This window comes from Uloborus diversus, unplaced genomic scaffold, assembly GCF_026930045.1.
Source record: "Uloborus diversus isolate 005 unplaced genomic scaffold, Udiv.v.3.1 scaffold_15, whole genome shotgun sequence".
NCBI classification, from domain to species: Eukaryota; Metazoa; Arthropoda; class Arachnida; order Araneae; family Uloboridae; genus Uloborus; species Uloborus diversus.
This window is the reverse complement of record NW_026558209.1, coordinates 1,004,692-1,023,065: the sequence shown is the minus strand read 5'-3', so window position 1 is coordinate 1,023,065 and position 18,374 is coordinate 1,004,692. Positions and strand designations below refer to the sequence as shown.

General features: G+C 37.6%; 1 protein-coding gene across 1 annotated transcript in view; it reads left to right on the top strand.

Annotated features, from left to right (window-relative positions):
• The window catches only part of LOC129233034 (netrin-1-like), a 51,312-nt gene extending 33,672 nt beyond the window's left edge, over positions 1-17,640 (top strand). The window contains exons 5-7 of the mRNA XM_054867115.1: positions 6,299-6,367; positions 12,515-12,703; positions 17,273-17,640. Of these exons, the coding sequence (XP_054723090.1) occupies positions 6,299-6,367; positions 12,515-12,703; positions 17,273-17,412 (398 nt within the window). The 3' untranslated portion in view covers positions 17,413-17,640. The remainder of the gene's footprint in view (positions 1-6,298; positions 6,368-12,514; positions 12,704-17,272) is intronic.
• Positions 17,641-18,374: the final 734 nt, after the last annotated feature.

Sequence of the window (18,374 nt, the reverse complement as noted above, 5' to 3'; positions counted from 1 at the left end):
GTCGTAAAGTAAATGAGTGATTTACAAGTTATTTGAGTTCTTTGAGGGTTTGTACCTGGAAAACGGATTGATGTAATTCTTGTACGACCATGTGGATAGAATCCATCCAAATATTTATCTGAGTGGTATGTTGCATTAATAAACACCCGGGCAACGCCGGGTAGTAGACTATTTTATGTAAAAAGCGGATTGTTATTGTGCATAAATATTTCCGATATAGTCTATCAGACGTAATTCAGTTTAACGTGAGTAAAGATTATAGTTGATAATGCATATATTTTCCCCTTTTGTGCTGACTGAAAATATACTCATAACTTGTATCATTGATAACGATTATTAACGTTGATGAGGTGTTTTGGCAAAAATATGTTTTACTGGTGTTTTGCAAACCTTGCTTTACGCGCATTTATTTATTCCTTAACGCGTTAGAAACTAGTGTCAGTGTACTACAAAAGCATCAACTGGACTGCTCTTACATTTTTTAGGTAGCCCGTGCAACGCCGGCCACGCAGCTAGTAAAGCTATTAATGAGCGCGAAAGGAACGCGATATTTGCAACTGCTTACAAGTGATCGTAAAAATTGAGCTCCTAAAAACTCATACGCACTTGCAGAAGTGGCATCAAAACATACCTCATTTTTAAATGCTCTTCTACACCACCAACCAAAAGGCAGGAAAGGTGTCTCATTGCTGCGGTAGCTTCGATATGACGAAGGAATTTTTCAAAGAAAAGATTAGCTGAGCTCTGCAGCTCAATAGAGATCTTATTTCTCACAAAAGTACCGCTCGTTATAAGCGGGGTTCGTTCCTTAAAAGCGAATCACATTCCCATGCGCTTAGCGTTATTCCAACAAAGAGTTTTTGATCTCTTCGTTAAATCAGGACTCGGTATAAGCGAATTCGTCTGTAATACCCGAAAATATTTCCTTCCGGAACGCTTTAAAGCGAAAGCACTCAATACTTTCCTGCGAAGTTCAATATTTCTGCGCCATGGAGACCTGTGATTATCGAATAAATGATCAAATATGGTAAATTAAAATTCAGTTAGTAGCAGAAAAAAGAAATAATTGACCGCTACTAAAATAGTAGGTGAAAAAGGTTTAGTTAAAATTAAAAAAATTCTGGAAAGGAGTGTGACGAGGATAAGTTGTTTTTCCTGAATGGACACCGTGGTGACAAAGAAACAACTTTTACAGAATTTAACAACGAAGCAACTGGAAAGGGGTGAAGCGATGGCAAGTTGTTTTCTTTGCATAGACACTGTGGTGACAAAGAAACAACTTTTACGGAATTTAACAACGAAGCAACTGGAAAGGAGTGAAGCGATGGCAAGTTGTTTTCTTTGCATAGACACTGTGGTGACAAAGAAACAACTTTTACGGAATTTAACAACGAAGCAACTGGAAAGGAGTGAAGCGATGGCAAATTGTTTTCTTTGCATAGACACTGTGGTGACAAAGAAACAAATTTTACGGAATTTAACAGCGAAGCAACTGGAAAGGAGTGAGGCGATGGCAAGTTGTTTTCTTTGCATAGACACTGTGGTGACAAAGAAACAACTTTTACGGAATTTAACAACGAAGCAACTGGAAAGGAGTGAAGCGATGGCAAATTGTTTTCTTTGCATAGACACTGTGGTGACAAAGAAACAAATTTTACGGAATTTAACAGCGAAGCAACTGGAAAGGAGTGAAGCGATGGCAAGTTGTTTTCTTTGCATAGACACTGTGGTGACAAAGAAACAACTTTTACAGAAGTTGCCGAAACAGTTACAAAATTTCTCAAAAACAATTGGAAACTTGTGTAGCGAGGACAAGTTGTTTTCCCTGATTGAACACTGTGATTGCAACGAAACAGCTTTTACGGAATTTGGCAAAGAAACTACTCGAAAGTAGTGCAACGAGGAAAAGTTTTTTTTTTTTTATCCTTAATGGAACACTATAGTGACAAAGAAAGTTTTTACAAAATTTGTCAAAAACAAAATTTTCGTAGTGAAGACAAGTTGTTTTTCCCATAGACTAATAATAAGAGTAGACCGAGCTTTCCCAGACTTGCTGATGAAAAAATTGGTTCATGGATACATCATGTGACTGGTGGAAGGCTTGGCGAAAACTTTGGCGGCATGGTTGCTAGATGGCAACATTATCTATAGTTTGGCACTCGATATGTATTTTAAGACGTAATGTATTTTCATTATAATTTTTTTTCCAGGTGCAGAGATTGAACTGTTTTTCTTTTAGTTATTATTTTGGCATTAGTTTTGATCACAGTTTTCAGTAACTTTTATTTCATTTGGAACTGCTACGTCAGCGTTGGCGTGAACGTAATGGCGTAAACGTTTTGCGTTAACACAAAAATGCACTAATCGGTATCTTAAATTGAAATTTTAGGTGAAAATCTTACCGTTTGCTGATTCTTTTTGGGTCTTTAATTTTTTAGAGAGTTATTGAAATTGAATAAAGAAAATGTACAATACTATCTTAACGAAAAACTCACTATATTAACAAAATATTTACAACTTAGAATAACAAATTTACAAATCGGACTCCATAAAAGATCATTCTTCCGTGTTCTATCAATTCTATTTATTTTATTTCTCGCTCGCGTTGATCGTCTGCCACGATCAACGCCCGCTGTTGCTAGGATATCCACCAGTCACATGGCTTGGTTTATGAGCAGCCAAAGGGTTGCCATAGCTCGGTCTACTCTTATTATTAGTCTATGGTTTTTCCTGATTAGATACTGTAATGAAAAGATTGATGTATCAATCTTTGAGTTGAACCACACCATTGCTGCGGTCGCTCATCTGGTTCGCTATTTCTGCATCAGCTACCAGTTTGTTTGGCTCTCTTGGCTCCCTTATGAGATTTTTCGCCTCCAGCTCATGTGATTCCTATTCCGGGCCGATGAGTGCTAAAAACACGAAACTGCAGTCCTCGGATGGAATAACTGAGCTGGCGGTGTATTTTAAGTAGATAGGGATGGTAGCGATAATGTTCTGGATATTTTTATTAAAAGTTCATGCTAATAATAGAGTTTGCATAATTTTTGAAAATAATTCAACGTAGGTATTTGCTGTTTTAAACAAATTGGTATTTTTGATGTTGTTGTGAAAAAGTTCTACATTATTAAAGTCTTAATTTACTCAACCATGAACGTTTATGGTTATTGCGACCATGCATTTCTATAGATTTTAATGGATGGTGGACAGGAGAAGGGGGGATTGATTCCCCCCTTCTCCTGTCCACCATCCATTGGGGTTGGTTCCCCCCCCATAAAAGATGACCTTGTAGCATGACATCTGATCCATTTTAATTGAGCGCAGCAAACGAATAGACGTGAAAAGTACGTCTCCACTGAACCGTATAGTGAAGTTGACGCATAGCAGCTGTTGTCATAATAACAACGCAAATAACAATGGGTGCATCATTGCCCCATTGGGGTTGATCCCCCCCCCCATAAAAGATGACCTTGTAGCATGACATCTGATCCATTTTAATTGAGCGCAGCAAACGAATAGACGTGAAAAGTACGTCTCCACTGAACCGTATAGTGAAGTTGACGCATAGCAGCTGTTGTCATAATAACAACGCAAATAACAATGGGTGCATCATTGCCCCATTGGGGTTGATCCCCCCCCCATAAAAGATGACCTTGTAGCATGACATCTGATCCATTTTAATTGAGCGCAGCAAACGAATAGACGTGAAAAGTACGTCTCCACTGAACCGTATAGTGAAGTTGACGCATAGCAGCTGTTGTCATAATAACAACGCAAATAACAATGGGTGCATCATTGCCCCATTGGGGTTGATCCCCCCCCCCCATAAAAGATGACCTTGTAGCATGACATCTGATCCATTTTAATTGAGCGCAGCAAACGAATAGACGTGAAAAGTACGTCTCCACTGAACCGTATAGTGAAGTTGACGCATAGCAGCTGTTGTCATAATAACAACGCAAATAACAATGGGTGCATCATTGCCCCATTGGGGTTGATCCCCCCCCCCATAAAAGATGACCTTGTAGCATGACATCTGATCCATTTTAATTGAGCGCAGCAAACGAATAGACGTGAAAAGTACGTCTCCACTGAACCGTATAGTGAAGTTGACGCATAGCAGCTGTTGTCATAATAACAACGCAGATAACAATGAGTGCATCATTATTTGAGAGCTCAGTAAATTTTTCTCTCTTAAACTTGATTCTCGCTAGTTTGTTCTATATTATTTGTTTCATTTATTTATATTAATTTTCATTTCATTATTGTTATTTTTTTTATTTGTTTATCTGTTTTCATACTTTCCTTCATTTATTAATTTACTTTACTTTACTTTTTACTTTATTTATTTCCTTTCTTTTGCTTTACTTTGCTCTACTTTACTGAATTTTTTTTTTGAGAAATCACGATTGCTTATTGCACTTGACTGTTTTGATGTCCTTTGATTTTATTTTCCCACCGCCACCCTCTGCAGCATCACCGTCAATCGGCTCCTCACGATGCTGCTCCTGTAGCGAAAGCCGTCTCCAGGTTGCATCCATGTCCTACACACACGCGCATACATACACAACTACACGTACACGCACGCACGCACACACACACATACACAAACACACATACACCTACACACACACATTCATATACACAACTATCCACACACTTATGCCAGCACACAGACACAAACACACATGCCTGCACACACATACACATACCCCCTACACACAAACACACATACCCCCCACACACAAACACACACGCCTACATACAAAAACTTGTGATTGCGAAAAACATAATTTGAATTCCAGATGTCAAAAATCAATTTTTTTTTTTTTTTTTGCTTTAGTTTATTTTACTTTTGACTTTACTTTTAAGTTTACTTCACTTTTTATTTTACTTTACTTTCCTCAACTTTGTGTATTTCTATTGCGTTTCTTTTCTTTCGTCTCTAGATCCTATGGTAAATTTGAACAGGGATCAAATTTTAGAAACTTAATGAAAGTTGTGATTGTGGCTTTCAACAAGCCTATGATGTGTTGGTCATATTCTCTGAAAATTCGTACATAAAGTGTGAAAATATAGAGACAGCTAATTCGTGGACAACTACAAATCGTATCTTTATAGTTTTTCATAGAAATATACTCTTTATCTTTCTCTGTAGGAAGCACTTTTATCAATTTATGTTGATAAGCACAAGCCGCCGAAGATTAGTTTTTATTTAAAACTTGCTTCGTTGCCCGGCTTTGCCCGGTCTACCTTGAAAAAAAAAAAACCATTGCGTCAAGTGAAGTATCTTCAATAACCAGGATTAAATGAAAGAAAAAAAAACCATCATGCAAAATTTTCTCGCCAAACAATGACGGCAGATACTAAAATACTTTCAAGAAATTAAAATAAAATGAGAAAGATGGATTTAAAAGGCGTAACCATGGTAACATAAAATAAGTTTAACAATTAAAAATGAGAAAGATGGAAATAAACAATGGATTCGTTACCGTGGAAACGCAAAATAAAATGTTTAACATCTTGAATAGAGAACAGATTTTTGAACTTCATTTAATTCGCTTGTAACTTTTTTTCGAATGGAGAGAGAGGGTTAAATTTTCGACCATAGGTCGAGTTAGATCTGGAGTGAAAATAGGAGCTCTTTCCAATGGAGTCAAAAAGCAAACTGTGGGACAATTCCTTCACTTTTTATTGATGGATTTAATGAAGAAAGTAGTACCTAAATTTCAGCGAAGCCTAAAAAAATTCGAGCTAAAAACGTAAAAAAACTCCCTCAGCAATTAAGTTAGAGCATTGGAACAAATTGCTTAGAACGCGGAAAATTCTTCATTTTCCAACGATATATAATATTACTATTTGTGAGTCATTTTTCACCCCATATTCGGGATTTTATGTGAAAATTGAGCCTAAATTGGAATAAAAAAAGAACTATTCATCGAATTTTATTCGAGCCGGTCTGCAAACCTTCTCAGGACTTAAAGGAACAAACTGTGAAAATTTCAGCAAAATCGGCCAGGTAGTTCTCGAGTTTTGCGAGTTCAAACACACAGACGCTTTTTTGGAGACTTCATTTTATTCTATGTAGAGATGCAAAACTTGAAAATAGCTTCACTTATTTTTTGAGGCTATTTCCTACTTTCATTGCGCGAAATACGCTTGTGAAGGTGTGAAAATATCTCTCAATTTAGTTTATCTTTCACCGTTTTTGTAATAAAATATTCTACTACTCTCAATTTTGTGTAGGTGTTTTTTGTGAGTCATTTAAAAACGTATAATTTATATTTTGTTATTTTAGATAAATGTGGAAAGTGTCCAGCAAGTAGAAAGAGGTTGAACTTAAAAAAGTACTGCAAGCGTGATTACGGTAAGTATTCTTTTTTCTGTATATCATTAAAATCTGTACGCGTCTTGTCCGTGTATCTCTCTCTCTCTCTGTGTGTGTGTGTATCTGCACAAAGTTATCTCCTACGGACTGCCAATGAAAATAAAATAGTTAAGTTATCAACACTTGTGATCTCTTTTTTAGAGACACATTCAAAAACTGTGCTAATGAAGAAAGATAAAAGGTAGACCAACATTAATTTTTGGCCACATTAAACTTTGACTTGGTACAACGTGTGGGCCCATAGGCCTACCTATTTTTCTAATCACTCATTATCATCGCTAATTTCAACATCCGATATGCTGTTTAATGCAAATAAAATAAGGTTTCTTTTTTGGTACATTTGACATGAGACCAGTTTTTAAGTGTCATGCATTGTACCCTGCCTTATACGGAGCTAGAAACTGTGTATTGCTCCAAGCAAACTAGACATAATCAATTTTGATCTTCTTTAGAGCTATCCGAATCTTTCTTCTTCATTTTTACTTTCTTCTATACCTAATATATAGAAGAAAGTATTCAATTCGTGCAAATTTTCGAATTTTGACGCATTCGAACGTTTTGAGGTGTGCTGAGTCCATTTCGACTATTTTTGGAAAAATGTCTGTCTGTCTGTGTGTGTGTCACGTCTGTGTGTGACCAGTTTTTTGTGGCCGCTCTACAGCAAAAACTACCGCATAAAATCGAACGAAATTTAGTACACATATGTGCCCCTATGTGAACTTGTGCCCATTGGTTTTTGGCGCGAATTCCTTCAGGGGGGGGTGGAGCAATGGGACGTTTTTTGAGTTACGCGTGATTGCTATTCCTCAGGAAGTAACTGGTGGAATCGAACAAAATTTGGTCCATATGTTGCCAGTAACAGGAACAGGTGCTGATTCAATTTTGGTGTCAATAACTCAAACAGGGGTTGAGCTATAGAACGTTTTTTGTCGTCCATTGTGACTGCTGTATCTCAAGAAATAATGAACGGAATGAAAGAAAAATTTATCGGCAAGTAGCCCTTAGTGGGTATAAGAACTGATTTTATTTTGGTGTTAACAAATAAAAAGGGGGTAGCGCAATCGCCCGTTCTTTTTTCCATTGTGAGTGCCCTATCTCAAGAAGTAATGCTACGTTCTGGTTGAAATTTGGAATATATGTGAATCCATATGTAAACAGGCTTTGGTTCAATTTTGACGCCGATCGCTCCAAGAGGTGTTGATTTTTTTTTTTTTTTTTAGCGAATAAAAATAGCTTTATTAATGCAACAATAAGAAAGATAAATCGTAATAGATGCGTATTTCTCGTGATTTTAATTGTATGGAAATGATCGGAAATATTATCTCAATGATTTAAAATGTTTAACTGTTGCCATCTTATGTTTGTTAACAAATAAAATATTTGTAATTTATTCAAGCAAGGCTTTTAAAATAACTTTCAATTTTCGCTCTTTGCTTTGCTTTTGCAATAATTCAGACATTGGAATGGTCGTCAAGTTTTTGCATGTGTCATTTTGTTTTTGTTGGGAATATTGCTTCCTCGTCAAGCATGGGGAGGGATCAGAAAAAAAAGAAAAATATAGAAGAAAGTTTCGTGATGGCCACAACATACTAGTTTAAATAATGTTGGTGTAAGTTTTGTGCGCATTTTGGCATTTCCCGTACAGTTTAAATTATGCTTTTTATTTTTCAGTTTGCTTCTTGCGTTCTCTTGCTTTTTGTTCTGCTCGAGTTTTCTCTTTAGGTACGAGTGCTAGAGATGTTTTGAAACATTTACGAGTGGAGCGCTTGCACTTTCGATTTCTAAAGTTTTACTAATAATAAAGCTGAAAGTCCCCCTGTCTGTCAGGATCTCTGTGACGCGCATAGCGCCCAGACCGTTCTGCCGATTTTCATGAAATTTGGCACAGAATTCGTTTGTAGCATGGGGGTGTGCACCTCGAAGTGATGTTTCGAAAATTCGATTTTGTTCTTTTTCTATTCCAATCTTAAGAACATTTTCCCGAACAAAATTATCATAAGACGGACGAGTAAATGACCAAGTTATCATAACGTGGAACCGTAAAATGGGCAAGCCAATTGGCGAGAAGTTCACCCTACATTATTAATAAATATACAGGCGAACCAAAAGACCTTTTAATTTTCTACTACGGGCAAAGCCGTGCGGGTACCTCTAGTCTTTCTATACAACGTACCGCTGCTGCTGTTTTAACGCTGAAATGTCAACTCTCGTAGATTCATCTAATTCAATGAGATTTTTCACTTCTGAAGACTGCTCTGCATTCTTACTACCATTGACTAAATTTATTGCTGAAGTGCTGGATTTGATAACAGCTTCACATTTGTTGTTCTCACTATCATTGTGATCATCAACGCTCTCATCTGTGATGGACAACGGACCGGGGCAAGTAGCGACACTGTCGCAACGTGCCTCCTTGACTTTGGCACAACTAGCCCCGTCTTACGCCATTTTAAAATTTACTGAACACACTGTAAAAACGATTCAGAGACGTTCCTGGAAAGTAATGGGCAGCTGATGTGCCCAATATCTGCCAGTAACATATCTTGCAAATTCCAGAAACTTTTACCGCTAAAATTCGGTAACCTTCCTGATATTACCCTGGAAGCCTTCTGAAAAATCCAGAAATCTTCCCGTTTAAGACCAGTCGTGTCCGTGGAAATAATATCTTGGCATCATTCTGATTTATCAAGGAAGTTAACAGAGCATTATTGCAAACATGGCCCAAGCTATGCCACAACTGCAAGTAAGTAACGAGAATTTTACTTGCCTGCAAATCTAGCAAAGCAATGCAGTCCACACTTTTGCTTTCCCATTGGGAGTTTAACTAGCATGGACGGGCCGTACTTGACGCAAAGCCGATACACTTTACAGGGGTGATTGTGCTCCGGTATTTTACCGAATTTCCGGTATTTTCGGATGTATTTCCGGTATTTTTATGTCCGAAAATACCGGAATTATGTGTTTTATTTTTGTTATGCTTTTATCTCCCTATCTCCGCATTTTTTAAATTAATGTAGTACTCATCAAATATACCTACAAGTGCCTTAAGATAGACACCTATCCCTTAAGATGGACAAATGTCAAGATAATTTGTATAACACCAACTCGTAACTTTGTAATCCATTAAAAATTTAATCAAATGTACATACACTATTTTGACTCAGAACTATTTATACTACGGCAAAGGTGCACTTAAGTAATAGGGACCAAAGATTCCCCCCCCCCCCCGTTCTCGCTTTGAAACTTTCAGGTATTTTTTGATGAACTTACAATCACCCCTGACTTTATAAATGCGCTCAATTAATCTTTAAACTGGGAGCTAAAAATATTTTTCACAACAGTGAAAAGTCTGCATTCTTGTGACTTGTAGCAATTCAGGAAACTTTTTGTCAAGAATACTTAATTTTTCCAGGAAGTGGATAAAAACCATTAAAATCCCGAAACGTGACACGGAAATACCCAGTAACGTTTCGGAATTTTTTTACAGTGCAGTTTCCGAAATAGTATCATGAACAACAAATGAAATACATAGAATAACAGCTCGGAACATAGGTATTTAAATAATTTTGCAAAAGTTTTCACTACTCAGTATCCTTAGTGGCAATGACAGTTCCAATGCAGGTCACAAAATTTACTTTTGCTGCGTAAAACGCGATAAATATTTTTATCTTGAAAACAATCCAACGCTATACAGTCGATTCCCGCCACAACGCGATCCGACTTACGCGAAGTGGCTATAACGCGTAGTTTTTCAGGAGCAACGAATTTTTGAGCTAAAGCGAATTTCACTCTCTCAACACGAAAACATTTGGAAAGGAATAGTGATGCTAAGTTTCGGCTTTGTTATTGACTACTAAACATTGACTACGTGAATGTACTTTCATCCTTTTAGCATCACTGACTGACACTATAAACATAGCTTTGTTAGTGTGTATATATCACCACTCCTTATATTTTTCATTTATTTATCTTTACTAATAATAAAGCTAAAAGTCTCTCTGTCTGGATGTCCGGAGGATGTCTGGATGTCTGGATCTCTGTGACGCGCTTAGCGCCCAGACCGTTCGGCCGATTTTCATGAAATTTGGCACAGAGTTAGTTTGTAGCATGGAGGTGTGCACCTCGAAGCGATTTTTCGAAAATTCGATGTGGTCCATTTTCTATTCCAATTTTAAGAACAAAACTATTATAAGATGGACGAGTAAATTACGAATTTATCATAACGTAGAACCGTAACATGGGTACAAGCCAACTGGCGAGAAAATTCACCATACATTATTTGTAATTATACACAGGCGAACCAAAAGACCTTTTAATTTTTCTATTACGGGCAAAGCCGTGCGGGTACCACTAGTTCTAAATATGAAAGAGGAGGAAATATTGCGGCACTAGGCACGCTGTTTAATGTAAAGTTTGAAGACGGAAACGAAAACCAAAAGTTTGCGACAATTTAAGAAAAGGTAGAGATTCTTGATTAGCTTGAACAATTAGAAAGTAGATCGAAGGTAGCACGACAAGTTGGTAGATGGGGGAATCTTTCATACGTATAGTTAAAAGTCAAGAGAAGACAATCTGTATAAGTCCATCAGGAGGTCCCAGAGGGGTATTACCATAGATGTAAATGTTATAAAAGCAATTGCGAAGCTACTGTATTTAAAAATATATTAGAATGACGATCAGATTACGCAGGATAAATCATCATCTTCAATTTTTAAGCTATAAATGTAACTTATTGTATCTACTGTATAGTACTATTGCAGTGCACTGCTTCATTATTACTACATACTGTACGTTCCGTACTGTTTTATTTTTATATATCTCTCCCATTGATCACTGATTTTGTGCATCGTAGTAGTATTTTATGTTGAATAATTCAACTTTTAAAAAAATACGATAAAAGTTCAGTTCTTTATGTAAGAAACGGTAATATATAGTTAACAATTGATCAAAAACAGTTTAAAACGTGTTTGAATGTCTAAAATGATGGGGTATGTCAATAAAAAAAGTCATATGACACAACATTTTTCCACAACGCGAAATTTCCACTTACGCGAGGAGTCTTGGAACGCATCTCTCGCGTAAGTCGGGATTCGACTGTACTTCCAAACTTACACGAGACACTGAGAACATCAACCCGCTCACCCATATGACGCGAGAGGTGTTGAAAGGCTCGATGGCACTACTAACCCGTATCCCCTACTATATGTTACAGTAAAAGTCCGAAATCTGGTAAATGTCGACGATAGCCGATGAATATCAACATTCACATACCAAAGATATCGGCGAAAATTCGGATATTTCCGGTGAATCATCGGTGAAAGTCAACATTTCCCAATTTCGAAATCTCTTACGATTAGATTCATTCATTTCTTACAGAGCCGTGTCCAAGGGGAGGGTTTTAGGGGTTAAACCCCTCCCATTGGAGAAAATATAATAAGCAAAGAGAAGAAAATGCGTAGTTGACTTTTATAACTTTAATGTAAAAGTTTGTATGAAGAGGAAAAAAAAAAATTCTCCCTGAAGTTTTTCTGCAATTTAAGACTGTTAGAGCTTTACTAACTGGAATAACATTTTAGAAAACTATGTGGGGGGGGGGATTATTGAATGATTTATCAACACAAAGCATCAACTGCGCTAATAGTGTTTAAGGAGGTTATGATGTATTCAGTATATGTTGCTGCTATGAATATATGCATTGATTGTGTTTGAAAACGTAATTTGCTTCTACAATAAGCTTTTTCTTGTTTGTTTTATTAAGCAGCATTTCAGAATATGAAACCTAATATACATGATGCATTATAAAAGAATCTGTGTGCGGTTTTTAATACTAATTGCAAAAAACTGCATAGTAAACAGACTTGGTTAAAAAAGAAACAAACAAGGTTTGATTTTAAAAAATGTACGCAGGAATACTGCAGCTATTTGCACAGCCAGAATTATTCTTCTGGGGGGGGGGGAGTACAGCTAAACTCTCCCCTCCTTGGGAAAGGATGTAAGCTTTAAAACCCCTCCCTTTATGAAAACCTGGACATGGGCCTGCATTTCTATAATTCTGTAATTGATAGATCGAATTTCGAGTTTAAAGGTGTTTAGACTTTCCATCTGATGCCACCACTTTCGTTGCAGCCATCCAGGCCGACATCTTGTCTAGGGAGACGGTGGGCGATTGGGTCCGCTTCGGAATCCACGTGAGGCACGTCTTCAAAGCGGGGCCCATCAAGCTCAGGACGGGACCCCAATCGCTGTGGATATCCCAGGCCGAGATCGCCTGCAGCTGCCCCAAGATAAGATTGAAGCACTCGTATCTCATTCTTGGTAAGTGAAAATGTTTCTTCGCTTTTTTAATGCACCCCCATCTCCTTCACTCTCGTATCCAAGTTGAGGAAGTCGAGATGACTTGTGGCGCCATCTCTCGATGGTTAAGTCAGTTGTTGACATTCTGTGTTGGGAACAATGATGGCCTACTTGTTAGAGCTCCTTAGCTATTTCGTAACGATGACAGGCCGAAATGGTAATGTGCCCCCACAAAATGCAGTGAAATGAAAAAAAAAATTAATTAATAATAATACAGTTAAACCTCGATGAACCGAAGCTCTTTTATCCGGAACCTCGATCAATCGACGTCGGTTTCCGTGCATTTCGTTTACTGTATAAATTCGATTTAACGATTCCCGATTTAACGATTTCCTCAATTTAATGATACAGTTCACTGGGCCGGATTTGACTGAATTGAATATTTATGCTCCTCGATTTAGCGATATCCTTGATTTAACGTCTTTTTTTACTCCAGATCTAACTGGACCTATGGTCGAAAAACTTAGCTTTTATCTCCAACGAAAAAAAAAAAGTTACAAGCCGTTAAAAATAAAGTTCGAATAATCTCATCGCCATTAAAATTAGTGATGTTTTATTTGGCGTTGCCTTAGTTACGTCTTTTAGATTCGCTTGTTTCTTCTTTCTTATTCACAAACTTTAAGGGTTTCGATTTCAACGGAAAATCTTAGGCTCAACTCAATTCAAGCCCAGAGCTAAAGAGTAAAATATATTACTAGAGACCACGAATATGAACGCGACTTTTCAAACGTACAGCAGTTTTGCAATGCTCAGAAGCCCCTTAGCCCTTAGCAAGTACAAGTTATTTTGAAAACCGGGGAAGAGGCTTTTTGTTCCAAAGGGAGCTCAGAGGCGTTTTTAATCAGTTTCTTTCCAATTGGCGAATTAAATCTTTCCGAAGCAATCTTCGGGGATTGATGAGCGGTAACGAGCAAGGGGCAAAGCCCTCTAGTTTTTCTTAAAAAAAAAATAATTTGAATTCTGATATCTTGAATTCAAATTATGTTTTTCGCAATCACGAGTGTGTGTATGTAGACGTGTGTGTTTGTGTGTGGGGGGTATGTGTGTAGGGGGTATGTGTATGTGTGTGTAGGGGTTATGTGTATGTGTGTGTAGGCATGAGTGTTTGTGTCTGTGTGCTGGCATAAGTGTGTGGGTAGTTGTGTGTATGAATGTGTGTGTGTGGGGGGGGTATGTGTATGCGTATGTAGGCATATGTGTTTGTGTCTGTGTGCAGGCATGAGTGTGTGGGTAGTTGTGTGTAGGTGTATGTGTGTAGGTGTATGTGTGTGTATGTGTTTGTGTATGTGTGTGTGTAGTTGTGTATGTATGCGCGTGTGTGTAGGAAAAGGACGCAACCTGGAGACGGCTTTCGCTAGAGGAGCAGCATCGTGAGGAGCCGGTCGACGGTGATGGTGCGGAGGGTGGCGGTGGGAAAATAAAATCAAAGGACGTCAAAAACAGTCAAGTGAGAACAATAAGCAATCGTGATTGCTCAAAAAAAAAAAAAGAACCTCAGTGGTGGACAATTAGCAGCAGCCGTATTTCATGAGAAGTAATTTTTAACCATTTTGTAAAATTTCTGAAATGAAGGGCCAAAAAACGCTGTTCTAGGCCTTCTCTTTGGCCTAAATCTTACAGTCAATTAGTCTACTAAGTTAGTAGACTAAGTTAATATATTGTTTATGATATTGGTTGATTAGTAATATGATCAGACCAGGGAATGTTACGTAGAGGGTTGCGACGGATGTTCTGTTTTTTTTTTATCCACTGTGTGCATGGCTCACTGAGCGATAATTGGAATATTTTGATAGCGATATAAGGAGCAACCCAACAAGCAAACATGGCGGCCTCCATATTCTAACTCAACAGAACTTAACCCATAGCCTATTATCCTCCGTTTTGCGTAGCTGTAATGAAACAAAGCAATGTTTTACTAATTACTACTATCTCACTATTTGTAGCTTTTCTTTACTAATAATAAAGCTGAAAGTCTCTCTGTCCGGGTCTCTGTCTGTCCGGATCACTGTAATGCGCATAGCGCCTAAACCGTTCGGCCGAATTTCGTGAAATTCGGCACAGATTTAGTTTGTATCATGGGGGTGTGCACCTAAAAGCGATGTTTGGAAAATTCGATGTGGTTCTTTTTCTATTCCAATTTTAAGAACAAAAATATCATAAAAATGGACGAGTAAATTACGAAATTATCATAACGTGGAACCGTTACATGGGCACAAGCCAATTGGCGAGAGAATTCACCATACATTATTTGTAAATATACAGGCGAACCAAAAGACCTTTTGATTTTTCTATTACGGGCAAAACCGTGCGGGGGTGCCACTAGTTATTAATAATAAAGCTGAAAGTCTGTGTGTCTGGATGTCTGTTACGCGCATAGCGCCTCGACCATTCTGCCGATTTTTATGAAATTTGTTACAAAATGAATTCGTAACATAGCGAAGAACACCTCGAAGCGATTTTTCAAAAATTCGATTTTGTTCTTTTTCTATTCCAATTTTAAGAACATTTTACAGAGCAAATCATACATGATGGACGAGTAAGTTACCACAACGTGGACGAGCAAATGAACATAGCCAATTGGCGAGAAATTCATCATTTGTAAATATACAGGCGAACCAAATGACCTTTTTATTCTTTATTACGGGCAAAGCCGTGCGGGTAACGCTATTCGCAAATAAACGTGACATTTTAGTATCTATAGGGAACTTACTGGTATCTACTTGTAGTTCTACTGTAGGCACGACTCAGCAACAATACTGTTACGAGTTCTGTGAAGCTTCAAACTTTTTTTAAATGACGACACAGTTCTTTAGAAAACACAGGAACTTTATTTACAGCTATGTACAGGAAATGTAGTTACAACTGCTAAATCAATCATCAGCAATGAAGCAAATATCAATTAAACACCGTAAACACAACGGTCACGCGCGTATTTACTTCCAAATACGCGAAAAACACAACACAAAGGCTAAAATACACACAGAGCTAAATAAAGGGTGTCCCAAAATTAACGCAAGATTTGAATTTGCCGCCATTTTTGCAATAAATTGTGGGCAATCTTGAAAAAAGGACAATTTGGCAGCTGAGGGTCTAGGGTTATTACAAATGGAGCGTTTTCGATTCTATAATGCGTTTTCATTATCGAACAATTATTTGAAAAATAATGAAAGTTTGGGCGGGTCGAGCAGTTTACTGTTATTGGCGCTCTATATCGCAATTAGGTAATGCGCAGGTGGTTGTGGGATTGCCGACATAGACGTTTGACTTCAAATAGCCCCATAGGGAGAAGTCTAATGATGTAAAATCACACGATCTAGGGTGCAGTTCATATCACCGAAACGAGGGAGTACACGAACAGGAAATTCCTTATGCAGTGATTGAATTGTTTCGCTGGCTGTATAATAAATAGCATAACACTCCATTTTTACTAACCCTAAACTCCCAGCTGTCAAATTGTTCTTTTTCCGTGGCAGCCGACAATTCACAGCAAAAATTGTGGCAAATTCAAATCTTGCGTTAATTTTGGGACACCCTTTACATGCTCTCAGCCCAACGGCTCAGACCAGTCTGACTTTGAACACGAGGCACGGCTATTTATAAACCTCGAAGGAGACCTCTCAAATATTCCAAAAAATCCCACACCGTTCTACCATTTTCTCGCATTCTCTTTTTATTCCATTCACAATTCTTATCATTCAGAAATAGGGGAACCGTATACTTCAGTCGAATGTTAGGGGGTTGTATGTACATTCCAAGAAACTATTTACAGGTTACGTTACTAATTTCAGATGAAAGATAATGGAATAAACGCCAAATTTAGCTAGATTACAAAAAATCTATATATATATATAAATGAATGTTTGTCTGTATGTCATCCATGAACTCAAAAACTACCCGGCAGATTTGGCTGAAACTTTCACCGTTTGTTATTTTTGGTACTGGGAATGTTTATAGACCTGTTCGAAAAAAAAAAATCGATAGTTCCTTTTTTATTCCAGTTTAAGTCACAATCCATTGGATAAATACGAATAAAATGATCGGCTGCAGAAATGAATTCGCGTGAAAGATCTCATTGATAAGAAGCCATTTTTCTTGAGTTTGAACAAATAAATTCTTTCTTTATTGTTTTATGGCTTTTCATGCAACGGGGGGATTTAAAACTTTTTCTATTTGATATTTTTAGCGATGGATTGATCTCGCAAACTGCGTGAGTACAAAATGTGAGGCTTCACTGGATACCTGGACCGATTATTATGAAAATGGCTATATATATGTATTTTTCCACGGAGAAGGTGCATAATAGGCTCATTGAAGCCACTCGCCACCAGGTGGCACTGCAGAGTAGCAACTTCTGCCCCGTTCAACCGATTGTCATGAAAATCAGTATAATGATGTATTTTTTTGTTGGCGTAGCAACGCGCGTCGGGGACAGCTAGTTAATCATAAAAATAATTACTATTTACAGACATTGTAACAATAGTAAACCATGTTTCCCAGTTTATGTTTAATGTTATTTTTGTCTCCTTTCAGGTAATAATCAAGAAGGAAAAAAATATTCGGGCCTGCATGCGAGCCGGGAGAGTACGGTCGTGGAATGGAAAGAGGACTGGCCTTGGCGCATGCGCCGTTTCCAGAGAAGACAAAGAAACGGCAGATGTAAACCCTCCTGAAAATTCTCTCTCGTATAGAACACAAACTGCAGACCAAAAAGCGAGAATGGCGTTCGTATGAGTTCAAAAATGGATGGGTGCATGGAAAGATACGGAAGATGTTTTCATATAGCACCGAGTCGAGATATACTCTATATTTCATTGTAGAAATATAAGCTATATATGGTGTGACGTATAATCTTGCAAGAAAACAAAAAAATGTGCTTTCGGGTCGAAGGTCGTGACATTGAACGAAGTTCCAGTATTTTGGATAGACTAGAGCCGCCATACATACAGGCCGACGCATCAGTATAAGTTTAGCCATTTTGGATCGCCTTTTTCATTGTTGTGGAGCTAGGGTTACCACAGCAAAGTTTCGGGTTTCGCCAAATTTGCTGAAAATAATATTTTAATTAATAAACAATTCGGTTGCCGCCATAGACTAATAATAAGAGTAGACCGAGCTTTCCCAGACTTGGTGATGAAAAAATTGGTTCATGGATACATCATGTGACTGGTGGAAGGTTTGGCGAAAAGTTTGGCGGCATGGTTGCTAGATGGTAACATTATCTATAGTTTGGCACTCGACATGTATTTTAAGTAATGTGTTTTCATTATAATTTTTTTCCCAGGTGCAGAGATTGAACTGTTTTTCTTTTAGTTATGCATTATTTTGACATTAGTAATTAGTTTTTGATCACAGTTTTCAGTAACTTTTATTTCATTCGGAACTGCTACGTCAGCGTTGACGTGAACGTAATGGCGTAAACGTTTTGCGTAAACGCAAAAATGTACTAATCGGAATCTTAAATTGAAATTGTAGGTAAAAATCTTAGCGTTTGCCGATTCTATTTGGGCGCTTGCATCTTTAATTGCTTAGAGAGTTATTGCAATGGACTAAAGAAAATGCACAATACTATCTAAACGAAAAACTCACTATATTAACAAAATATTTACAACTTAGAATAACAAATCTACAAATC